The sequence below is a fragment of the Barbus barbus genome, assembly GCF_936440315.1.
Source record: "Barbus barbus genome assembly, chromosome: 28".
Lineage (NCBI taxonomy): Eukaryota > Metazoa > Chordata > Actinopteri > Cypriniformes > Cyprinidae > Barbus > Barbus barbus.
This window is the reverse complement of record NC_136756.1, coordinates 16639476-16666405: the sequence shown is the minus strand read 5'-3', so window position 1 is coordinate 16666405 and position 26930 is coordinate 16639476. Positions and strand designations below refer to the sequence as shown.

General features: G+C 40.0%; 1 protein-coding gene and 1 long non-coding RNA gene across 2 annotated transcripts; both read left to right on the top strand.

Moving 5' to 3' along the window:
* The first annotated feature begins 220 nt into the window (after positions 1–220).
* LOC306848039 (protein Wnt-2b-A-like) lies at positions 221–21012 on the top strand. Its single transcript, XM_079382354.1, has 5 exons — positions 221–856; positions 4268–4488; positions 9234–9511; positions 9745–10009; positions 19949–21012. Exons 1-5 carry the CDS (start codon positions 675–677, stop codon positions 20176–20178), a joined length of 1176 nt encoding a protein of 391 aa, XP_079238480.1. The 5' UTR covers positions 221–674; the 3' UTR covers positions 20179–21012.
* LOC306848040 lies at positions 16579–18799 on the top strand. The gene is made up of 3 exons (XR_013782199.1): positions 16579–16838; positions 16968–18279; positions 18385–18799. It is a non-coding gene; the product is annotated as an uncharacterized lncRNA (long non-coding RNA).
* Positions 21013–26930: the final 5918 nt, after the last annotated feature.

Genomic DNA, 26930 nt, shown 5'->3' with positions numbered 1-26930 from the left:
AGCGTGTCGTTCAGCAGGTGAAAGCAGCGTGGCGCATGTCTCTGCTGACCAGGGAAAGGCGCGTATCCCGCGCGAGCTCAAGCTTCCCCGGGGCTCCGGTCTCTGAGAACTCTACCCAATAAGAGTGGAGAGACGGCGGCCTGTCAACATTCCTATCGCCCCTCTCTCTCCCCCCGTCGCCCACCCCTTCGGTCTGCAGTTCGCACAGTTCATCGCCCCGGTTTATCTCGCGCAGTCTGCTATCAACGCTCGCAGACTCCAATGGAAAAACGGAGAGGCGCGTGTTTCACAGCCCTGCCTGAACGCAAAACGTGGAGAGAAAAAGTGGAAAAGTTGGCACTCTTTCTGATCAAATTGCACCTCACCGAGACTTCATCTGTTCTCAAGAGGAGGTGAAAAAAAAAAAGAAAAGAAAGCGCTCTCTGAACCTGCCGTCTGGCTTGGATTATTTCTGACGCGGTTGCCAGATTTCGGGGAATACTTTTATATGGCACACGCTAATATCCGGGCAGATACATGATATCCGTCCGTGCATCGTCCGCACAGAGCTCTACATCTGTCCAGCTATCAGCAATCCCAACTCCAGCAGGTCCCCGCGTACCTAAACGGTCTTTACGCCGGTTCCCTAATACACAATCGTGTTTTCTTATCACTGCCGGAGGACACGCTCAACTATGTTTGGCTGCGGTAAAATTCTTGCGTCGCCCCGGATTCTCAACAGATCCACCGCTGCTCCAGGAGGCTCAGGATTAAGACATATAATCAGAAACAGCGGTCCCCGTGCGTCCTCGCGGTTGTGTTGCGCGCTGCTGTTCCTCCTACTCATCCTCACACCGCGCGTGGACTCGTCTTGGTGGTGAGTAGCGTCCAGCATCCCGACGCGCCGCCGGTGGCGCACACCCGCGCGCAGAAGCCGGGCGTTTTTTTTTCCTACTCACGGTGACTGAGCTGCTGTCAGTTGGGAGACTGAACATTAGCAGATGTTTATTATTAGGTACAATTATTCTTATGTAGTTTTTACGTAGTTCCGTTTTGGATAACAGTGGTTTGCGTTGAAGGTAAGGTACGGAGGAGGAGAGGTTAATGAAAAACTATTTTATTATTTACTTATATGTAAATAAGTGATGAATAAAAAATATATAGGCTACTGATATTGTCCCTACGGATCCTGACGGAAAGCGCTCGGGCATCTGTTGCTATGGTTATCTTCTCAGGCGAACGCGACCTCTGTTTGCGAGCGTCTGTTTAGCGCAGTCTGAAAAAAAAAACTTGTAATCTAACTTTTGAGGTTACTAAAACACAATTTTTTTGTGTTGTTGTTTATTTGAAAACGCTGTTGAAATGTGTATAGACCTATACTTATGTGAAAGAATACATAGTTTTGAGACCCCCAACCTTATGTTTTTATTTCCTTTGGGGAGGTTCAAGCCTTAATTATGGGTCTCGGACCCCCCAAACTCCCCATAATTCGCACCCTGGTGGTGGGCAGCCAGAGCTCGGGAGATGGCAGTCGACTCAAGAGCACACTATAATGAACACACACGTCGCGCTTGGTGCAGGAACGCAGCTTCACCGCTCAAGATATTGGCATTTAAAACGCAATTATTCTAGAAACACACAAATCACGCGCTTCTCCCCCTCAAAAAGTCTCATGAGGGATGGGGTTTTCCCCAGAGCTTGTGCTTATGTATAGTAACAGGCTCTGCACATCATTATATCAGAGTTATGGGTCGGGTTTTCATGGTGTTCTTGAGGTGTCGTGCCAGCCAATAACAGAGGAATAAATGAAATAACTGCAGTATGTGTCAGGCCTCCTGCTTAGATACACAGGCACACACACACTTAGCTGGTGGAGCCTGAACAATCACGTAGAAACCAGCCACATGCCCATTGCTCACACATAAATGTAGTTGGGGAGTTGTTGGGTTTTATACATGTGCATGTGGTTGTGTGTGAGAGATTAAGAAGACAAAAGTTAATGTTTTTCTTATTAAAACATCCATGTTCTATAGCGATCTCTGTTAAAGATCATATATGTTCATTACTGGACCCTCAACAACTGTATCAGGGATTACAGGTTTTACAAACAGCTCAGAAATCAGTTACATGTTAAGTTTGATGTGCATGAAAGTAAGAAAGAAACCAGAGGAAAGCAAGTCCTTTGTCACTATTGTGGTGTAATAAGTCAGGCTGACATTCCCAATGTGAGGCACTCACCAGAGCCAGAGAGAAAGGGATCTTTCGCTCCTCTTTCTCTCTCTCTCTCTGATCTGCTCATTCATCAATTTAAGCAGACAGAGCAGGAATCCTCTTAAGCTACTGGGCGGCCTGTTAGCGTCTCATACTAGTGAACTTATTTCACAGACAGAAACATACACACACACACACACACACACACACACACACACACACACAGATGAAGCCAGACATAAGCCTGCCCTGGACTTCCACACAGATAGAAAGGTGTGTGTGTCCTTTGAAGTGAACTTCATCTTTGAACTTTTGTTCCAGGGTTGGACAAAATTCAGAACTGAAAATTGGACACACCCCACAGAATGTTGAATTGGAATTTTAATTGGGCTGACAGAAATGTACTGAATTGCAAATCTATCTATCTATCTATCTATCTATCTATCTATCTATCTATCTATCTATCTATCTATCTATCTATCTATCTATCTATCTATCTATCTATCTATCTATCTATCCATCTATCCATCTATCCATGTGTAAGACCTTTGAACTTCAAACTTTTAAATGAGGTCAACATGTTTTGACAAACTTTGCTTTTCTAGTTGAATTAATTTTTGTCATATGAATTTGTTTAATTTCTCAGTTCCTTTGTAAATAGCGCACAGGCTAGTTTTGTAATGGTCCAAACATATTGCAATCTGCATAAATAAAGACTGCAACATTAGAGCACATGTACATTTCAGCAATTCACAAATCATTCATCCAGAACTTTAGGACTCTGATTCAGATGAAAAGTTTGAAAGATATAATAAAATATGCCAATATTGATTTTGTTCTTGCATCAAAAGAGCCTGAGAATTGTTTTCCCTAACTTGCTTTCCTGTCTAAAGGAGAAAATGTGAATATGCCAATGTTGAAAAAGACAAAGATGGGGTGATCCAGAGAGATGGAGAGAAATAGGGAGGAGAGGAGTTTTTAGCTACTATTTGGGTAATAGAAGCAACAAATTACTACAGTCGTGCATTCTTTACCCAGTCAAGCCTAACTAGACACACAGAGACACGTGATGTAAATGAGAGCAGATTTTACTGTGTTTTTACAGCATGTGGTTGTGGTCCTGTGGATAATGATTTACTGCTTCTGGTAAAGCCAACCTGCAAACCACCACAGTGTGTGCGGCCAGCCTGGTGTGTGTGTGTGTGTGTGTGTGTGTGAGAGAGAGAGTGTTTCCAAACTCTATCGAACACAAAGCTCAGGGGACGATAAAGCCCTATAATCACAGTCAAATGAGGCAGAGGAATGGTAGGAACACAGTCATAATAAAAAGGTTGATCAGCATTCACAAACATTTTCTTCAAAAGGTAAAACCTTCATTTCTCATTAGAAATGCTCATTTTAGCAGACTAAAATATTAGTCCTCCTCCTAGTCTGACATGAGTGAGTGTGTGATGACTGAGATTAAGCTTGATGTGATAGTTTGGGTGTGTATGAGAAAGAGGAGTTTGTGCCAGTTTCTGTTGGTGTTAGACAAAAAATATTGAACAGTGATGGATTGAAGCATTCAGAAAGGGAATGAAAAGTATACAGAGATAGAACACATCAGAATTCATTAAATCTCCTTCTGTTCTCATTAGCTGATTGAATTAAGTAAAATCAAATCACAGCAAAAGATAGTGGAGCCAATATATAATATTTCAGATTATCTAAAAACTAAAGGTTTTACCTCAAAATGCAAGGTTATCATAGGGCTCAAAAACATATTCCAAATCTGTTGATGTTGCACTTATTATACAATTGCCTGCAAATAAATCATAAATAATGGTTGGTTTGTGAATGTCTGTTTATGACAAATGTCAGTTTGCCAAACTTCCCTCTGAAATTCCACTAATGAGTGGTAAGATTCTGGGAATGATCAGACTCAATCATCAGATTCTTTGGCATCAGACAATGCATAAACACTGAATGTTTACAGATTCATCGCTTTTGTAATGACATTTGCTCGCAGAGTACCAACTGCTGTGATTGATTGAAGCAATTCAGGTTTTAAGCGTCCGTGTTTGTGTCTGTGTTTCAGGTACATTGGAGCACTTGGTGCCCGTGTGATTTGTGACAACATTCCCGGGCTAGTGAATAAACAGAGGCAGTTGTGTCAGAAGTACCCAGACATCATGCAGTCGATTGGGGGCGGGGCTAAAGAGTGGATTCGAGAGTGCCAGCATCAATTCCGTCATCACCGCTGGAACTGCAGCGCCCTGGACAGAGACCATACCGTTTTTGGGAGAGTCATACAGCGCAGTGAGTGCTGGAAATGTCTCAGTGTGTGTTTTGGAGGCAATAGCAGTCAAAGGAATAATTGTGATTTTTTTTTTTATATTTTTGAAAAAAAGTATTTTATGCTCAGCAAAGCTTTGCTTTATTTGATCAAAAAAGCAAAACAAACAACAACAATATCTGAATATCTGGAATCTGAGGGTGCAAAAAATCGAAATATTGAGAAAATCGCCTTTAAAGCTGTCCAAATTAAGTTCTTAGCAATGCATATTACTTATCAAAAAGTTTTATATTTACGGTAAGAAATTTACTAAATATCTTCTAGGAACATGATCTTTACTTAATGTCCTAATGATTTTTGGCATAAAAGAAAAATCAATAATTTTGACCCATGCAGTATATTTTTGGCTATTGCTTAAAATTTACCCCAGCGACTTAAGACTGGTTTTGTGGTCCAGGGTCACAAATAATCCTTCAGAAATCCTTCTAATATGCTGATTTAGTGCTCAGCTTTTATTGGTGTTCAGTTTTTCTTCTTATTATTATTATCAAGGTTTACAACATTTTTCAGGAACCTTTGATAAGCAGAAAGTTCAATGAACAGAATATATTAGAAATAATAATAATTATTATTATTATATAAAAATATATTAAAAAATAATATTTTGTAGCATTATAAATGTCCTTGCTGAATAAAAGCATTATATTATTTAATATACCCCAACATTTTGAAAAGTAATGTATCATGGATTCTACTAAATTAAATTTCAAAATTTAGATTTCAAAATTGATAATAATAAATCTTTTTTGAGCTGAAAAGACGCCTGGAGTAATGACTGCTGAAAATTCAGTTTTGCCATCATGACAATAAATCATTTTAAATAAATCACAATAATTTGTATTATTTTATCATTTTATATATTATTATATTTATATTTACCATATTATTGTTATAAAATAATACTGTATAACACAATATTGCTATTTTTACTGTATTTTAGATAGAATTAGAGGCTTTTTCAAAAACAATTAAAATTGTATTTTTAAATATTTACTTTACATTTTTGTCCAGTAGTGTATATATGTGTGTATGTGTGCATTCCCCCAGTCAGATACATATATTACATGCAGCAAATACCTAGATCCTCATACTGTAATGTCACCACAGTATATCACTAAGGATTAGAATAGAATAATGATATTTTAAACAGTTATGCTTGGACACGTCCATTGCTGTTTATCACTGTGGGACATTAATGAAAGGACTCAGATCTCACAGGAAAATCCAGCCACATTCACACAAGTCCCTCGCCAGGTGTGATAAACAGAAAAATCCCGCAGGATCATTTAAATCAGTCTGAACCTGAAGTTTACTCAAGAAATCCGTACTGTAAATGTGCTTTCTTTTTGGCTTTCATACAGCGTTCCAAAGATCCCTGTGTGAAAATATCATCCCTCCAGCATTCTCTATGCCTCTTTACCACATAAACAGGCATAGTGGATGTAAATGTTTGGAGATGATTCTGGCAGCCGGACAGACTCTTGCAGCACTGTGCGTATTCAGTTTATGAAATGGAATTAGAATTGGAGCGGTTGCCAAGAGAGGATTCTCCCATAAACAGCAACTGTACTATTAAAAAAAAAATTCTTCAGAGAATATCTATCTGTATGAATGATGGAGCGATTCAAACATAGATATCCTCCAGATGTCATTGCACTACATGAGCACAGATCATTGAAACACATTTTAGCTGCAACAGGAAACTGAAAACTACCGTGGGAGTTCGGCGGGATCGCCGCGAGTCCGCTGGCCACGAGCCCTCAAGTCTGATCGACGCCGCTGTCCGCGGCTCTCCCAAGCTCGCCGCTGACTCAAGCCCGCTGGCTAGTGATGGGTCGTTCTTGAGCGATTCGTTAATTTTGAACGAATCTTTAATGTGACTCGGGAAGAACGAGTCGTCTCGGAGTGATTCGTTTAGTCGCGCATGCGCAACATCCTATAGGTTCTGCACTGAATTAGTTCACCTGTTTCGAGTCTTCGGGTTTGAGTCGTTCGTTCATCACATGACAGCCTCATAAGCTAAACCAATGCAATCTGAGGGGAAACTACTTATTAATAATAATAACCAACTCTTTAGTTTATTACCTTTTGTTACCACATTTAGTGTTATGGAAAAGAACCATCATGACAGATTCACACATTTATAAACTGTAAGAAATAAAAGGCTACAATTTGAGACCAGAAACGCATCACGAAACTGTAAGAGTAAATTAATAATAACAATACTTATTATAATAACTATGCACCCGTTTGTAAGGAATTCAAATTAACTAATTTCTCTATCCAATGCTGTCACGTCATGTGACAAAAAAACGAACGACTCAAACCGGAAGACTCGAGATGAACTAATCAAATCTCTTTCCGGCTCTGACTGCATTGATTAAGTTTATGGGGATGTAACGTGATGAACAAATGACTCAAACCCGAAGACTTGTCAGATAAGAGGTGAGGTGAGCTAATCATAGACTAGACCCAGGTAAACAACAAATTATTTTGTTTTCTGTTTCTTATACCATTATAGTTTTGTATTGTTTGTAGTGTGATCAACGTTTGCATACGTAGATGTGTTAGGGAAGTAGCGCGTAACATTTTGAATTATATTTTGCTAAAATGAATGAAATGACTCAAAGATTCATTCATTTTGCTGAACGAGACTCAAAGGTCCGAGTCAGTAAAATGATCCGAACTTCCCATCACTACTGCCGTCCCTCCGCTGACTCGGTCCCATGGATCTAGTCCATATCACGGCCAGGAGTGCCGTGCCATGTCCCCAGAGTCATGGTTTTCAAGTCTTGTCTTGCCCTCAGGAACAGTTTTAATGTATCTTGTCGGTCATGTCCATGGGGACTCGTCTTGTCGCGGAAGTGGAAGTGGTTGCTGAGGGACCCTGTGAGGGCCCCTGACTCCTTGTCATGCCCAGAAGAAGCCTCAGCTTCCAAGCTAGCCTAGGAGGGCCTCCTGTTCCTGTGGGCTGTCCTGTCTGTCTAGCCCCGGAGGACTCCTGATACCCCCTAGCTGCCCCATGGAAATTTTGGGGGAGGGCTAGATGGGTTCCGGCTGGAGTGGCGGGACAAGGCCACGGCCACGAAGACCACCCGCCATGGCCTCCTGAGCTCCCTGCACCGCCATCGCCTCCGTTTTGTTTGTTCCGCTCTAGAGGTCCCCGTCCTGTGTTCCTGGCCCTGTGTGTCCTGAGAGTCCTCCAGAGCGCCCACCCCCCGTCCCCGGTGGAACTGTTAAGGCGCATGATGCGCCTTCCGGGAGGGGGGAGTTATGTCAGACCTCTGTCATGTGTTCCCGTCTCTTGTTTCCATATTTGGTTTGTTTCCTGTCCTCGTCTAGTGTGATTTATTAGTTAATTCCATTCAGCTGTGTTTGTCTCTATCTATGATTATCCTGTGTATTTATAGTCCTGTCTGTTCAGTTTGATTTTGTCTGGTCTACTCGTTACTCCCCGGTGATCCTGTCTGTCAGCCTTGCTTTGTCTTGCCCTGCCTTGCCCTGATGTCTACATTAAAGAGTGTTCATTTGAGTTTACTCCTCGTCTCCGTTTTCTTGTATAGTCCTCGTGTGTGTGTGTGCACCGTGACAATATTTTAATCCTGTGGAATTTATTAATATACACTAGAATATAGAGCTTCAGGGTTATTTAAATGCTGGTGTACTCCGCAGATATATTTAAAGCTTTAAAAATTTTATTATTCATGTCTCATGTAATTTAAAAGCTACTGGCTTAAAACAAAATCTATTTATATGTCCTTTAATATTGCCATGTAATATTAATTTAATGTGTAATAAGGACACATTTTAATGCAATAGGATTTTACCTGCCACAAATGCAAGAATAGTTCAAAAGCAAAAACGATACTGTGAAATACTTATTACATTTAAAAAAAAAATTCTGCATCTTCCGTAAAACCGGAGATAAAGTGTTTAATTTATTTTAATAAATTGTAATAAGTTATTCCTGTGATGCTAACTCCATTTTCAGTTATTACTTCAATCTTCAGTGTCACATGATCCTTCAGATATCATTTTAATATGCTGATTTGGTGCTCAAGAAACATTTAATATTATGAGCAATGTTGAAAACAGTTGCTTAATATTACTTTTTTCATCTTGTTAAATGGAAAGTTGAAAAGAACAGCATTTGTATAAAATGGAAATGTTTGTAACGTTTTAGATGTTTACTGTCAAGCTAATGCATCCTCGCTAATAGAAAAAAGACTGTTAGAAAGTTTAATGCAAGTACATTCCATAATACAAACCGTGAAGCACACATTTGGTACAATCACAAAATTGGACAATTACAAGAAGTAGAGAGGAGTTGATTACTTTTTTCGCTGTCTTATATTCAGTCAGGCTAAAGAAATCAGTGTGAGTGACATAAGTCCAAACATGCAGGACGCTTAGAAATACCAGGTTAGGGTTAGAAAATAACTGTGGCAGTTCACTATCAGACTGCTAGCCTTCAAACAATTTATCCTAGCAGAGAATGGCCCACCCTGGAGGGATTAGGTCTGTACTAATATTTAAACAAAACACTCACACTGGGGCCAGTCATGCCTCTATGGACAGGTCTCTAGCAGACAAATCAGAAGTGCTGTTTGAGATTATATGAGAGCGGAGGGTGTAATTAAGTGTTTGTGAGTGTCTGATAAAGGACCTGCATGTGTTTGTTGTGGCTACATGATTCTTGTCTTCACAGGCAGTCGTGAGGCGGCGTTCGTATACGCAATCTCCTCAGCAGGAGTGGTTTTCGCCATTACCCGCGCCTGCAGTCAGGGGGAGCTAAAGACGTGCAACTGTGACCCCCATAAGCGTGGTCGGGCCAGTGACGAACGAGGAGAGTTTGACTGGGGTGGCTGCAGTGATAACATAAACTATGGGATAAAGTTTGCCAAAGCCTTCGTAGATGCAAAAGAGCAAACTGTGAAAGATGCACGAGCACTCATGAACCTTCACAATAACCGCTGTGGGAGAATGGTAAGGTTATGTACGTTTAAGATAATATAACTCTACCCGTGTGGTGGAGAAACCTTACAAAATCTCATGTCGAATGAAACACATATTACAACCATTTTGGCATATAAATACTGACACATTGACGCTAAACGTTCCTGTAAAACTCTGTTTACATTCTGCAGCTATTCTTGGTCATGTGGAATCTGTTTATATAATTACTACTAGGGATGTTTTTTTTGGTTTCTGTTTTATAGGCTGTAAAGCGGTTTATGAAGCTGGAGTGTAAATGTCATGGAGTCAGTGGGTCGTGCACTCTGAGAACCTGCTGGTTGGCAATGTCAGATTTCCGTAAAACCGGAGATTACCTTCGCAAGAAATACAACGGTGCCATCGAGGTAACCATGAACCAAGATGGGACAGGATTCACAGTAGCCAATAAAGACTTCAGGAAAGCCACAAAAAATGACCTGGTGTACTTCGAAAACTCACCTGATTATTGTGTCATGGACAAAGCTGCAGGTAAGAAAGAGAAAAAGTATAAAAAAACTTTTCATTAATTGTATTACTTTATTTTAATTTATTTATTTATCATTTTATTATTTATGTAATACATATTTTTTATTTTTGTTATTTATTCGATTTTTTAATGATTTTGTTCTTTCATTTTTGAAGCTTCTGGTTATGCCTGTTCCACAAAGAATAAATGCATAAATAGCGAATATTTTTCTTATATTTCTTACATACTGTATATCACAAAGTTTACAGTTGCATCAAAGATACCACACTTAGGGCTGACATTTTCTAAAACGCAGAGTCTGAATGTTAAGCTTTTTAGGTTGAATTAATTGTCCAGTTGTTTAATAATTAAGGTTAAAGAGTTTAAAATAAACTAAGCTTGAATGTTTGAAGAATATCAGTACAGTCTTGTCTTTCAAGCAGTGTAACTCATTTAGTAATAATGCAAGTAGCACTAAAATATTCTGTGACTCATGTATTACTAATGACACAAATAGTTAACTCTGCTGCCCCTGAATCACTCAGTATTAACAAAATTAATGTCAAACTTGGGTTTCACATGGATTCCTCAGAATTAAGAGTTAGATCATACAAGACGTCAGAACACATGAAGTGCTCAGCCTGTCTAAGTGAAAAAATATAGTGTCAATTCATTGGAATATCCTGTTTATGAGAAACTATAAAGTGTTTAATTTATCAAGACTAATAGGCTGAGTCACTTGTCACAGGCCTCAGAGGGTCCCCATTCATGAGGTTCAGTCTGATGGTGGTAAGCCATGTTCATTTTTACATGACTCGAGAGTGAGAGAAAGATAGGATTCAGTAATTGAGGTAAATTGACTCTCACACCTGCCCTGCCCTAAACCTAACCAGAAACCTTAAGGGTAAAAAGGGCAACCAAGGCTTTGACAGGGTCAGAAGAGGTGGGATGGGATTTTTTTTTGCTTTGTTAATCCTTGATGTTCTCACACACCTCTGCATGTAGCCTTTTACCTGCAAATATCCCATGTTCACTTGGTGATGGGTCAGAAATAGTGAGGACATTCTTAAGACTGACCAGTCGGCTAATAGTTTAGACAGCATATGCCCTCTGGAAGTGTGTCATGTGACCTGGCTAGGACAGTGTGTTTCTCTGCTTTCTGAGATCAGTGCTGCAGCTCATGCATCAGTGTGTGTTTGGTTCAGACAGACAGCTCACAGCTCAGTGATTTCAGAGGGTCAATACGCTTACCCCCTAACCACCACCAGCACCACCACCCCAGTGGAATTTGCACCCCAAGGATACAACAGGCTCATTTTTCAAATCCCATTCTTTCAAAGCTGCCAGCACAACCATCACTCTCTGGTTCTCATGGCCGCAGGGAAGGCAGAGAATTTTTTTATTTTTATTTTTTTAAGAGAGACCATCACTGTCCACTGTGTGTTCAACCTTGCGAAACAACAACATACAGACCCACCAAAACACCACCCGGATTATGTATGGTCTTACTTTCCTTGTTACTTTGTGTTACAAGAATGTTATCAAGTACACTTTTAAAAACAAAGACACTAACCTTTCAATGAACAGTTCTTAAAAGAACCATTTTTTCTTAGTGCAACAACATTTTAATAATCTATAGAACCTTTGATTACACTTGGTGTCCTTGTTACAGTGTAATTATACATTTAATTACTGTAATATTAATTAACTACATGTACACTCAAAAAAAATGGTCTTGTGCCACTGTTCGTTTTACTCAGATATTTTTTGTTAAAACGAACACAATACATTAATGTTTTGGAGGAAAATAAAATATATTTGTGTTAAGTAACTTAAACTGTTTAATTTTCCATTTTACTTAATTATCAATCGTTAAACTAACGTAACAAAACAAAACAATGGATATGACGATTTCGAACGCGTTTGATGAAGACAGCACGAAGGAGGTGCATCATGGCGTCTAGAAGTACCAGTCAGGTAAGAAAATCTAAAGTTTTCTTTTTGTTAAGTCAAAGTCTTTCATTTCTGTTAGTGTGCTTTTCGTGTTTTGTTTTGCAGTCGAGTAGTTATTGTGTAACTGTTTACCGCGCCGTTATGATTTCGTGCGGATTGGAGATATGAATGCGCATGTCTTTCTGTAGTGTTTGGACTGAGTGCTCGTGGAACAGACGATTCTCTTCCAGGAACTTCTAGCTGCGTCCGGAGACGCTATGGGAACGCCTTCAGCGTGACCATGCTCTGAATATCAGGTGTAATCAGTCCGAAGGAGGGTGAGGCGGCACGGGCGGGGTGACGTCACAACCAGGAAGCATAAAAGCACGTGCGGTTCTGCCCATAGAGCTCGTGGAGCTCGCAGGCTGATCTGGCTGGCGAGAGTGAGACGGGCATGTCCTTTTCTCCTCCCGTATCCGCCAGAACTGGACTTATCGGCTTCTGTTCAAAAACAGCAAGGGCGCTTGTCGGCTTCTGCAGTAAAACGTGAACTCGCGATGCCTTGAAAGTGGACAATACAGGCTTTGACAAAATGCGTTTAGTGTTCAGATCGCGCTATCTGTGGAGAATAATGCACGGCAATCAGCTCTTTTTTCTTTTTTTTAAATTGGCGTTTACCGTTTCTTGCAAATTAACTCTTCACTTCCGTGATTTAGCTAATTGAGTAGTGTAGAAAGAGCACATGGAGTTTTTTTTAACTGCTCATATATCATTAATAAGACGGAAAACAATCTGAATTTTAAAAATCGACGAGGGATGCCGGAAGTGTGGCTAAGAGACGCAGCGTCTCGTTCCCTTCAGGGAACCATGGTTACATACGTAACCTGAGACGTTCCCTTCCAGGAACTTTGAGCTGCGTCCGGAGACGCTATGGGAAAGAGATACCAACGCTGCCAGACTGACAAGTCCCTGCCTGGTGTCAGGACGATAGGACGGACGAGCCTGGAGTGGCTCGGATGTCGAGGTTATAGAACCTGGCGAAAGTCAGGGGCGTGGACCACCCAGCAGCGTTGCAGATGTCCTGATCCGGGACACCTGCCCAGAGGGCCTTGGAGGCCGCCACACCTCGGGTCGAGTGCGCTCTGACTCCCAGCGGCGGGGGACGCTCAGAGGCCTCGTATGCCAGAAAGATGGCATCCACTATCCACCTGCTAAGAGTGGAAGACCCCTCTTAGGGGGACCATAGCACACAAGCAGTTGGTCCGATTTCCTCCACAGAACAGGTGGACCTCTTTGCAACTCGAGAGTCAGCACAATGTCCCCTCTGGTTCTCTCTAGCTCCTCCAGCTCCTCTGGGACTGGACGCTATGGTACAGACTTGGCCGAGGCTTTGTCTGTACGCTTTTCCCCCGATCGCTCTGCTCCCGGGAGTTCTGGCGAGAGTGCGCCGGGACGAGGTCAGTCTACTGTTAGTAGCACCGTTCTGGCCGGGCCGAGTATGGTTCTCGGACCTGATTTCTCTCCTCAACGGCACTCCATGGGAGATTCCCGTCAGGAGAGATCTCCTCTCACAGGCGGAGGGCACTATCGTCCACCCTCGCCCGGAGCTGTAGGTGTGGCCACTGAGGGGGCACAGCTCATAGCTTCCGGTCTCTCAACCGATGTTGTCGAGACCATCCTCCAATCCAGAGCTCCCTCTACGAGGAAACTGTATGCCCTGAAGTGGACACTCTTAACTTCATGGTGCGGAGACCGCCAGCTCGACTCAGTTAACTCCCCGATTGGTACAGTGCTAGAGTTCCTGCAGGCCCGTTTCTCCACAGGGTTAACCCACTCAACCTTTAAAGTTTACGTGGCGGCCATTGCGGTCTACCTCGCCCCTGTCGGTGGTCAGTCAGTGGGTAGACACCCCCTTGTTGCGTTTCCTCAGCGCTGAGGCCGCCGGTATGTTCACGTCTCTCCACGTGGGACTTGGCTGTGATGCTAGAGGCTCTTTGCAAGGCTCCCTTCGAGCCCATCGAGGACATATCTGACAGACTCCTCACTATTAAGACTACCTTCCTTCTGGCTATTTCCTCTCTAAAGAGAGTTGGTGATCTTCAGGCCCTTTCAGTGGCCCCTGCCTATCTTGACTTTGCGCCCGGCATGGCCAAAGTTTTTCTCTACCCTCGAGTGGGGTATGTACCTAAAGTTCCCTCCGTTACACCACAGCCCATTGTACTTCAGGCCTTCTGTCCTCCTCCCTTCAGGGTGCCAAAGAGCACTGGGCACGTACATCCACAGAGCTGCCCTGTGGAGAAAGGCGGACCAACTGCTTGTGTGCTATGGTCTTCCTAAGAGGGGTGTTCGTGCTACGAAGCAGACCCTCAGGAGGTGGATAGTGGATGTGATTAACACTGCCTATGAGCCCTCTCAGCTCCCCTCACCAATGGGAGTCAGAGCTTACTCAACCCGAGGTGTGGCGGCCTTCAAGGCCTTTTTAGCAGGTGTGTCGATGCAGGACAAAAGCAACGCAGCTGGGTGGTCCACGCCCCTCACTTTCGTGAGGTTCCATGACCTCGACATGCAAGCCACTCCGGGCTCTTCTGTCCTCTCGTCCTAGTACACACTGGGCAGGGACTTGTCAGTCTGGCGGCGTGGGTATCTCGTTCCCAAAGCGTTTTCGGACGCAGCTCGAGTTCCTGTAGGGGAAAGTCTCAGGCTACATATGTAACCATGGTTCCCCGAAGGGCGAACCATGAACCACGGCGCACCCCGCCGTGATGCCTCGCCCTCTATTGGACTGATTACACATGTGATTCAGACCACGGTCAATTCATTCGCTTTGGAAAGGCATTCCCAAAGCGTACCCTTCGGGGAACCACGGTTACATACGTAACCCGAGACGTTTTTAGAGTCTGTTTGTAAAGAGATTTTAACGGTTTAATAACCGTTTCTCCTGCTTGACCCCATCATGTCAGACAATATGACAGATGAGAAAAAATTGTAGCAAGGCTACATCAGTAGGTAGACTGTTTAATTTGTCTGAAGTTTATCAAACTATATTTTATAGTCCTCACCAATTTCTTTACATGTTTTTTAAAACTAAGGTTTGAATCCAGCGTTAAACCTAGATAATTAAACTCAGTGACAATTTCTATCTTCTCACCATTTATAAAAATATCTGCATTGGAAGAACACACCTTCATTTTAGAAAAAAACATCCCTTTTGTTTTACCAGTGTTCATGGTAAGACATGATTGCTCTAACCACTGTGTAATCCTTTCCATAGCAACATTTAGCTTTTCAGCAGCTAACTTTGCAGTTCTCGCATGTGTAAAAATAACAGTATCATCAGCATACATTTGCACTTGTATCCCTTCGCACTGCTGTGGGAGATCATTGATGTATAAACTAAATAATAAAGGGCCTAGTATTGATCCTTGAGGTATGCCCATTGTAGAGTTTACGGTATTAGAATGAACCCCTTTAATTTTTACACATTGCTGTCTGTTTGATAGATATGAGAAATTTGATTTAGAAAATCCTGCAGATACCCTGTAATAATATTTTGTAGACTTTTGTTACAATCCACGGCTTAGCCTATTTGAAGTTTTGGTTATAAACATGTCGGGGCGGTCATACAATGACTTCAAACCGGACAGTACTCTGAGCTGTTCACATTATACATATGCTCCAGATATGTAATCACGTCCACCCTTTTGGAATGATAAACATGACACTATTCATCACTCACACAAATCATTGATTTTTTTGATCATTGAATTTGTCTTTGCTGTTAAACTGTATGGGTGTTCTTGTAACAAATTGCACTTCATGTGTTTACAGATTTGTGCAGAATTTGAGACAGACAGAATTATGATAGGCCTATTAGTGTCAACTGTCTTTGCCAAAAAAACGATCCACACTGCAGAAATTATGAAGATGTTTGCAAATCGAAGAAGAGTCCTTGGACAAATAATTAAACCCTCTTGGTGCCCACTATACAGGTAAGAACAATTGCACTCAACAAAACATTGTATTAAAACATTATTCTCTCACCGGCCACTGAGTTTTAGGGTTATGGTCATGGGTATTAACAAAAAAGATCAATATAATGAGATTAGGTTTATTAATACAATGAATACAAAATATGTGACGGATATTACAAATGTATTCACCTACCATAAACAATTTATTTTGAGGCAAGGCGGGTGTGTCCAAGCCGGCTCTTGGAGAGCCAGTGTTCTGTGGAGTTTAGATCCAACACACCTGCCTGGAACTTCTAGTAAGACTTGATTAGCTGATTCAGGTGTGTTTAAAGGGAGAGTACATCCAAAAATGAATATTCTGTCATTAATTACCTTTAAGGCCTTTGTTCATCTTTGGAACACAAATTAAGGTATTTTTGATCAATTCCGAGAGCTTTCTGACCCTCCATAGAGAGCAACGCAACTACCACATTCAAGGCCCAGAAACGTAGTAAGGACATCAATTAAATAGTCCATGTGACATCAGTGGTTCAACCGTAATTTTACAAAGCTACGAGAATACCTTTTGTGTGCAAAGAAAATGAAAATAATCATTATTCAACAATTCATGCACTCATTATTTTTGAGGGGGCATGAGTGAAGGGGGGGGGGGGGGGGTTGGGGGTCAGGCTAGTAGAGTGACAAACAGCAGTCACACGCAGACGTCAGCAGAATCACACGCGTACGTTGTTTACATGCAGATGTACTCTCGATAATGGCGGAAGTCACGATTTGGAGAAGAATTGTTTGCTCACAAAAACTGATGTACTTACAACGTTTCTGAGTCTGGGAACATTTCAGTTGCATTACTGTCTATGCAGGGTTAGAGAGCTCTCGGATTTCATCAAAAATATTTTAATTTGTGTTACAAAGATGAATGAAGGTCTTGTGGGTTTGGAACGACATGAGGGTGAGATTCATGACAGAAGTTACATTTTTGGATGAACTATCCCTTTAATTGGGAATATTGCTGAACTCTGTTTTTTTTTTTTATGTAAAGGCTAAATCACATAAATTTTGTTGTTGTTTTAATCTTTAGACTAATGGCATTGAAGTACCCGATTGAAGACCCTAGCAGTAGGGATGTGCGGGTCTAGTCGACTAGTCTGCTAAACGGTAAGTTACAGCTCCTACTAGTCGACACTGAAAACAATAATCGATTACACGAGAGAAAAAAAAAACATGATGACTTTATCATTCAAATTACCATTATGTTAACGTTACATTTAAAACATTTTAAATAACAAGTTAAAATAAATTTTTTGAAAAAGAATACATATCAAAATATTTAAATATATAAATATTTTTAAAAGCGTATCTGGGCAGAAACTAAATTTTTACCTCAGACCTCTCATGTGTTTTCTTCATGTCAGTTGCGGCGAGCTCAAAATGACCACAGGAAAGACCAGCAAGGGATTCTTTTTTTATTATTAGAAGGAGATTGAAAAGTTGTGTAAACTGTGTGATGTCAAATTGGCTTACAATAACTAACGTTACTGGAGCGATGCGTAATCTTATTCAATACACGCATGCGTTAGCTTGGAGGCTAGCCAAAGCCAGCAAATGTCAATCTTTCATACGTCGCTGCGGTCCGTGATCCCATCCGTGCGATCTATTCTTCTAAATGAAGACCCACTTCGGTGGTGCTGTGGGATTTCCAGGCTCTTTTCGAAACTGTCTGCTTGCTTGTAGTTATCTCTCTGCGTGCCTGTGACTTCAGTTCCTGCCGAGAGTGGGGGTTTTTTTTTTCAAGTGCAGAATCGTCTAGTCCCGTCTTTCGCCAGACCACGTTAACGTTGTAAATTCACTGAACAAATGCGCATGGTCTGAGTAAGTACAACTAGCATTCTTTTGTTTTTAGACAACATAACCAACACGGAGTACATTTTTAAGCCGTTTTAATGCTATTCCTTGATAAACGTTCCTATTTTTTTAATATGTTGGCTAACTTTATATGAAAATGAAGAATTCTGTCAGTCTATTGATTGATTTTCCATTTCTGCATTGCTCTAGCCGATCTGAATAAATAAGCTATGCACCGGTTTATGTTGAGTGTATGCTCTTTCTTTTTTTCTGTTTAACGACCTCCTAATATTAAATGATGATAACGCGAGGCAAGCAATGGCATAATCATGACCTATTTTTAGCAGAATTCATTGAGGGATTTGACAGTGTGATTCAAAGATTTACGTATTTCAAGTGTAGGCTGTTATATGGACATGCAAATTTTTTTTCTTTTGCCATTTTTTGGGGTTGTCTAGCTTTTAGACTAGTCGGATACCAAACTTCCGTTTAAACGACAGTAAAATTAGACGAAGCGCACATCCCTACCATGTCTTATGGAGTATATGGTGAGTACGTTGTTTTTTTTTTTTTTTCCTCAAGGATGATAAATGCTTTGGTAAAGTTAATACACAAAAATTTGAGTATTTTTTACTTTTAAATATTCTCTCTAGGATACAGACGTTGCTGGCCCTCAGGAGGTGATCCAGAAGACTCATGGGAATCTATGTCATAAGATGTGAAGGTGTGGACAGCAGATGTTGGAGGGTTGGAAGATAAAGTTCTTCAGTACCCAGGCATTATACCCTATGCAAAACCATGTTTCTGGGACTGATATATGGACTGAACTTGAGCAACCCTCCTGACCTCAGGTACACATTTGAAGTACTGCAGAAGTTATTTCTGGAGCCAGTGCCTGTTCCTGGAATAAGGTTTGATTGATTACCTTTAAATGCCAATTAGAAAATGACAATAGTTTGATATTTCTGTTATTTTGTGTAATTGTCTAATGTGGTTTCAACTGTATTTAACTGTATGTAACTGTATGTTTTGCTCTTGTTTAACAAATACACTTGATCATTTGTGATGCATCTTGTCTTTTATGAGTCATTACAAGACAATCACACACAAAAATGCTTTGTTGAAGGGAGTAACTTTAAATAGAAATTATTTAAAGTAACTAGAACTAATTGGATGGAACCACTGTCCATAATTTAAATGAGTTGTTTGAAACCAACCTCCTTATGTTGATAAAGTGAAACCCATTTGGCCAGTTTTTAATAAACCAAAACATGTTCACTAAACTTAACCGGTTTAAGTTACAGGGAAGTTAATAAATCCAGTTGGTTGGACATTACAATTTCACATAGATTCTTCCTCATTCAATTGTGTTCACACAACACAGAGTTTGCATAGATTAAAAAAAATCAATTCATGTTAATACAAAACAATTTGGTTGTGTGGAACCATTGTCCATACTTGAATTAACTTAGTTTAAAGAATCACTTTTTTGAGTGTACTTACTATATAGTTAGGGCTAGGATTAGGGTTTGTCTTATAAGGTTACTTACATGTAACTATGCATAATTAATTGTTATTATAATACTAAGTACATGTAACGGGGACACCTTAAAATAAAGTGCTACCGATTTTTTTTGTTTCTTCTCTATAAAGAACCTTTTGTACAATAGGAGGAAATATTGCATGAATGTAAAAGGATCTTCATGGATCCATCAATGCCAATCAAGAACCTTTATTTCTAAGTAGTTATTTCTGTTCATTGAAGTTATGCCATGATTTCACAGACATCATTTTTAGTGTCTATAGTCAAACAGGATTTGGGCTAAATTATACGACCCAGACTACGTTAACTTTGTAATCCTGAAATAAGAAACACTTTTAGAATCAAACTGTCTATTGAATTTATAATTATATTTAAATATTTAATGATTTAATAAATTTATGGTTGTTAATACATTCTAAAATACTTTATTTCGGAGGGTACACAAACAAAAAATCTAAATATGTCAAAATGTGCTGTATTAATTTGAAGAAAATTTCCATATTTATTTTTTACAGGTGTTTTACCTGCATTTTGCATTAAATGGATTAAGTCCTGGCAATGATCAGTATTTTTTTGTTATTTTACAGATTTATTGTGGGTCACCACTTGACGACCGATGTAAAATCTGGGTCTTGGCGCAAACCTAGTAATCATTTTCCTTCTTCGCATTCTAGGTTCATTGGGTACTGCTGGTCGGGTCTGTAACAAGACGTCCCGGGGGACCGACGGCTGCGAGGTCATGTGTTGTGGGCGGGGTTATGACACCACACGCATAAAACGCATCACCAAGTGCGAGTGTAAGTTTAAGTGGTGCTGCGCCGTGGAGTGCAAAGACTGTGAGGAGGCCATCAACATTCACACCTGTAAAGCTCCTAAACGTGCCGAATGGCTGGACCAGACCTGAGACACACCTGCTTCCCTCCGTTCCTCAGGATTTTGTCCACAGCATTCTGGGATATGAAGTCCATCCCTTGCATTTTTTACCTTGCCCCCCAAATCCCTCTTATTTGTTGCATGGCTTTATTTGAACTTATTTTGTGAAAGCACTACAACTGAAATCTACATTTCTCATGAGCGCCTTGCACCCTTTGCCCAGTATGGCAGATTTTTCTCTCTTTGTTTTTGTTTTGAATTGGTCAGAGGACGGTAAAGGTTTAAGATTCAAGAACAACCTGTGCTGTAACATGTTGGTGTATTTTTTTGTTTCGTTTTGACGTGAGAATTTTGTTCTGTGAGTGTTGTTTTGTGACAAAAGGTGTGCTGCTTTTAAAAGAATATTTTAAACTGACTCTGAGCCTATCAGATATTATCATGGCTAATAGCTGAATATGTACATCACATGTTATTGAAAACACAACTATGTGCTTAACAAACATCACGTGCCCATACTGGACAGTATTTTACCACCGGTACTGAATATAAAAATGAATGAGGGTGGTCAGAGGAGGACAAAATGGATGACAGCTATGTGGGCTGCTCACTCCACATGGAGCCCTAACAGAGAATTTCTCTGGAATCTACAGAGGTAATATTAATAATATAAACGAGCATGCACTAAGGCCGTTAGCTAACAGTGGAGCGAAAATGACATGTTATTATAAAACTCATCATTGCCTGTGTAAACATGAAGAAAGGTGTTAACATGTGACTAGTAGAGGTGTAAGCTCTCCTGTGCGGTGGTACTTGTTAACTGTATTATTTTTTCAGCAGAAGTTCATATAAAGACATTAAGTATGACATAAAGAGTCATTTTATTTCCTGCTTTCCCACCAGTTTTTTAAGCCAGTTACCTTAGCAGTTGATGTCATGTGACTAATTGTTCTGGAGCTGCAGGATAATGATGTCATGGCAGCACAAGTTCACTTTATCCTTTTTTGAAGTCCTCTAAAAAGAATTGAGCACTGGTAAAATATCTACTTTACTATAATGAGATAGATATATTTATATATGTACTGATCAAAAGCTTGTGACCAGTGAGATATTTAAGATATATAAAACTGTTTTCAACATTGATAATAAGAAATGTTTCTTGAGTACCACATCGTTTTATCAGGATGATTTCTGAGGTATCATGTGACACTCAAGATGGGAAAAATGGCTGCTGAAAATACAGCTCTGCCTCAAAGGAGTAGTTCCAGTACTTCCAGAATGAAAATTTCCTGGTCATTTACTCACCCCCATGTCATCCAAGATGTTCATTTCTTTCTTTCTTCAGTTGCAAAGAAATAAAATTTTTGGAGGAAAACATTCCAAGAATTTTCTCCATATTATAGACTTCAATGGTGGCCAACGGGTTAAAGGTCCAAATTGCAGTTTCAGTGCAGCTTCGAAGGGCTCTACACGAGCCCAGCCAAGGAATAAGTGTCTTATCCAACATAACGATCAGTCATTTTCTTTTAAATATAAAAATGTATATACTTTTTAACCATAAATACTTATATTGCGCTAGCTCTGCAATGCGCATGTGCATCTTCACAAAATACGTAATCACGTTGAAAAGGTCTCGCGTGGTTAGTTCTTCGTCTGTGTACTTCAGTTCAAAAAGGAAGGGTAGGGCTAAAAATCTCATTTTCTCCTTACAACTTCAAAATCGTCCGACATCGTCGTTTGACCTTTTTTGTAGAGGGCATTTTGACTTCCTTTACAGGTTTGCTTTGTAAACACTTCCGTGTGACCTTTCCAATGTGATTATGTAATGTGCGAGGTTGACCTAGTGCAAGATGAGCATTTGTAGTTAAAAAGTATATAAATTACCTATCTTTTTGCTAGATGTGATCATGTAGAGCCCTTTGAAGCTGCACTGAAACTACAATTTGGTTCTTCACCCCATCGGCCACCACTGAAGTATATTGAGAAAAATCCTGGATTGTTTTCCCATAAAAAACATATTTTCGACTGAAGAAAGAAATACGTGAACATTTTGGATGGCATGGGGGCTACTCCTTTAAAGGGTCATGCTAAGCAGCCAAAAATTGATCCCTTAGTTTAATTCAGAGTTTAGGGTATCTTAAGAGAGATCTCAGACATAAGCACTGCTTAGTAAAAGGGCCTCTCTTTCTACAAAACGTGACCAATGACCAACATGAACTGTCCAATAATGAGCTGATTAGTTTAATGACAGGGCAGAGGGAGCTTTGAACAGGCCTCCATCACAGTGGGGCTTGTGTCTGCTTGTGATTTTCAGTTTGTTTTCTAAGCATAGCATGTCCTACAATCTTCTCTCCTTGATTAGAAACAACACGTTTTCAGAAGATCTGCTTTTATTGGAAAAATGTGTTTTTACAATGGTCAATTTCATGATAACATTCAATGAACCACTATTGAGAACCATTTATGATTTATGGCATTTATCAAAAGAAATACACTATTTTTGACAATAAATCACTTTATTTTCTGCAAAAAGCCTATGCAGTAGAAATGCTGCTAAACTGCACATTTACCATTGTTCGGTGAATTTTCAGTAGTGAAATCCAGTCACTTCAATGGGAAGCTACACAACTAGGAATTTCACATGAAGATAAAATATTTTCCCATGCAGATTTCTCATTGTGTTCAAGAAGGTCAAGCAAATTTGCCGCACTACACTATCGACAACAGACATCCAACGTTTTTATCTGCGAGGTATCAAAAAAGGTACAAAATCTGTCACTGGGGTGATACATTTCTTAAAAGGTACACATTTGTAGCTTTTAGGTACTAATAAGGTACCAATATCCTCCTTTTAGGTACAAAGGTGTACCTTTTGAAAGGTACCAACCTGGTGATAGCTTTCGTTCCTTAATTACTAAGAATGTATACCTTTAGTCAGTTTACTTGCACTTACATGCACTTTACTATCTAGATAATGTGAGTATAGCTCAGCTTAATTCAGCATCTATACAGGTCAATGGACAACTGGTCTCTGCACTACACTTGCTGCAAAAGACAAAGGTAGTGCACAATGTCTGTTTAATCATTCAAATATCCAATTATGCATTGTGTCATGTATACTTTGACCCATAGGTGAAGACTGTCGCTTGATTATACTTGAAAACTTGTTATACTTGTTACACTGCAGCTTTGTTGACACACTGTTTGTGTGTGAGTTTTGTAAAAGTGCAAGTATTGTAATCTGTCAAACATTAAGTGATTTCTATGTATAGTATGATCTCATAGGAAAGCAGATGTGCACAATAAGGCTGTGGTATAGTTCTCAGATTGCCTTGAATGAGCTGTGGGCCATTATTACTAATTGTTACAGTATGATAATTCAGACCATTTAACAGTGGCCTTAAACACACTTAATATGACCCTAGAGGATCAGGGTGCTGATAGAGAGATATAGAAACAAAGGGATAGAGAGAGATCAGTGTTGCCTGCAGCCACATGTCACCAGCAAATAAATAGGCTGCATGGTAGCTGACGAATGCCACCGATCTGGGCCTGCTGAGTGGTCTGTTTGGGTCTGCCCTAATTCCGCTGGTGGGTGAGAGGGTGCATGACCCTGATTAGGATCCAGGTTTTATACAGTGATTTATGAAACCTGGTTCAGAGAAGTTGTGCTACAGACAACTCTCAAGCCCATTTTGGGTTTGCACTATGTGCACCAGCAGTTCTGAGAAGAGATGTTTTTTTGAGACCGAATAAAAGGTCAAATGATTTATCTCATACAGCGCTCTACTATTCACTTCATCCATCAGGAAATATTTAGTCAGATGAAGAGAACTCAGGATTTAATCAAATAAGGTAACATAGTGAACATGTTATGAACATAGTGAAGCATGACAGATGGTTTTTATGCTGTGTTGTCACAGCAGTCTGGCTTGTCTCTAGAGGCCATTTGTTGTCATGATGTCAAAAATAGTGCACACTTTCAAATGTTTTTTCTTCTTTTTATCTCATAACTTTATTTTGGGATTTTATATGGTATGGTTTTTTAAACCTCCCGGACTCTATACAGTATTCATTACAGTACTCATTTTTGTCATTTTTACCCAAACAATCTTTAGTAGCGGCCCTTCAGCTCTCTCTCACACATATACAACATACTGTACATAGAAAACTGAGGGAAATATTTTTTGCAATTACGCAAACTTCTATTAAAAAGACTATAAAGGAAGACAAAACCCAAAAGCTCATTCCTGTACTCATATAAGAGGAATGGACGGAGATGAAGGGAATGGGAAAAGGGGGAAATGAAGAGAGGTGAGGAAAGAGATGAGAAGAGAGGAGTGTTGGGTTTCTGAGTGGCCTGGCGGGCATTTTTATCAGCAAGCCTGATCTTAATCTGAGCAGAAAAGCAGCCTTCTCAGAAACACACACACACACACACACGCACATTCATCTTCATTACTTCTCCTGTCACCTTGTCCTGCTCCAGTGCATGTTGGGGTCTGAACGAGACCCAAAACTCCAGTCAGGACGGTGCTAAAGATGCAAGCGCACATACATATACACTTGCTCCCAGACTAAAAGATATCAGTATCACAGACCCCCCACTATCAGTGACACAAACTCACCATTTGTCCATCTGAATGCCTGCATGTCATCAGATTTTACCTCAATGTCACTCAATTCCTCTCTTCCTTTCTCCATATATCATTAACTACCTTATTCACCTCCTCAGACTGACATCAGGTGAAGCTCTTCAGCAGGTCGGTAAGAATTCATGCTGCTATAGAATATAGGAATAGTTAAGAAAATAAAGGGATATTTCACCCAAAAATGAAAATCCAGTCATTAATTACTCACCCTCATGTCGTTCCAAACCTTTATGTTTTTGTATACTTACGGTAGACCCACTGATGTCACATGGACTATTTTAACAATGTCCTTATTAAGTTTCTGAACCTTGATCGTGTAAGGATCCTTGCTGTCTATGAGACGGTCAGAGAGCTCTCGGAATTCATCAAAAATATCTTAATTTGTATTCCGAAGATGAACGAAGATCTTACAGGTTTGGAAAGACATGAGGGTGAGTAATTAATGACAGAATTAAAATTTTTTGGGTGAACTATCCCTTTTATGTATTGATATGATCCTTGGGGAACCTTTATCACAGAGGTGTTTCACACAATAGTGCAAATATACAGTACATACACATTCATGCAAAAATGTACTAATTCTATGGAAAAATAGTTATGGAAAGACATTTTCGTGTGTAAACTCAACCTGTCATACATTTTGAGTCGTACTCAAACAAAACAAAGCAAATGTCACATCTGTATCTGTTTTGATCATAGATTTTGGAATCCCTCATAGAATCACAATTTTGAAGTTTTATAATGACACACATATGGTTTACACCCAATTGATTTTTGAGTCAATTTATTCCATATAATTCAACCTGTTTGAGTTGTGATTATTTTTTTTTCTCTACTGTAAGTACGTTTAAGGGAGAAGAGGAGCCAGTCAGTATGAGGGCTGCTTCATATCAAGTCATATTCCCAGAAACATTGCATTAGTTTCCTTTAATGTAGTAGGAAAAGTGAGTAAAGTTGCAAGATCTGATGCATAAGTTCCTCTGCACATGTTTTATGTATGTGATAGAGAGATAGAGAGAGGTATATGTACGAGGAGCAGCTTTATGGTTTTACCTATGTTTATAAGATTGCAGAGGAAGTCCAGAGGGAGTGACTGCAAACAGAACATAGAGTCCATTACATGGTACCATATAAAAAATAAAAAAATCCCCCTGAGTCAGCACTCAAGAATGCCTTCAACTGATCTGCCCTTTTACTCTCCGCTCTATCTATCCTGGCATACTGTGTGCTGTCTTTACATCTGTTCACAGAAAGCTTTGCACTCACTGACCATATGGGTATGATAGGAATTGGAGGCTATACAGTGTGCAGTGATTACAAGACATTTTCTTCATTGTTGATGAATGATCCACATTGAAATACTGCTGTTTTCAAGTATAATTTCTGCAGGTATTATGTTGAATTTAATTACATAAATGTATTTTTGTTTATTTCTATCATGACAACTCTCTGAAGGTTTGAGCATGGTAATGGATATAACAATGTTAATGTATTTGGTCTCAGCGGAATAGATCTGCTACGCTGCTGCTGGTGGTTATTGCTGTTGTTGTAAATTATTGCTGCTGCTGCTGCAAAGCAAGCACAGGAACTTGCTACTTCCTATACATACGATACTGTGCCATGAGTATTAAAGACATACAACTGTTGCACGAATAGCATACATAATAACCTGTTGCAGATCTACACAGATGGATCTGGGGAAGGTGGAGTTTCAGAGGAACTCTGAAAGTGCGCTGTGAATGTCTGTGCATGCAACATTAATCAATCAGCAGGTGCCAAGTATAGTTTGAATGCAGTGAATATCTGTGAATATCATCATTTTGCATTAAGGTCTGTGCCATTTACAATTTCATGACACAACTTGGCACTAGTGTGAAAACCACAAGTCTGAGACCATGAGTGAAAATACTTTGCATTTGTCTAATTTTCAACATTTTCATTATATTGAATATACACTGCCCTCCAAAAGTTTGGAAACACCCCTGGCAAAGTGTGGTTTTGGACGATATCAGTATAAATCCTTATAAATTTTTGCTGCAAATATGTTAAAGTAACTTGACATTATCATTGAAAACCAGCAATAAAACATAATAATGGCAATATATACATGCCAAAGTCAGGCATGCCCCTTTGC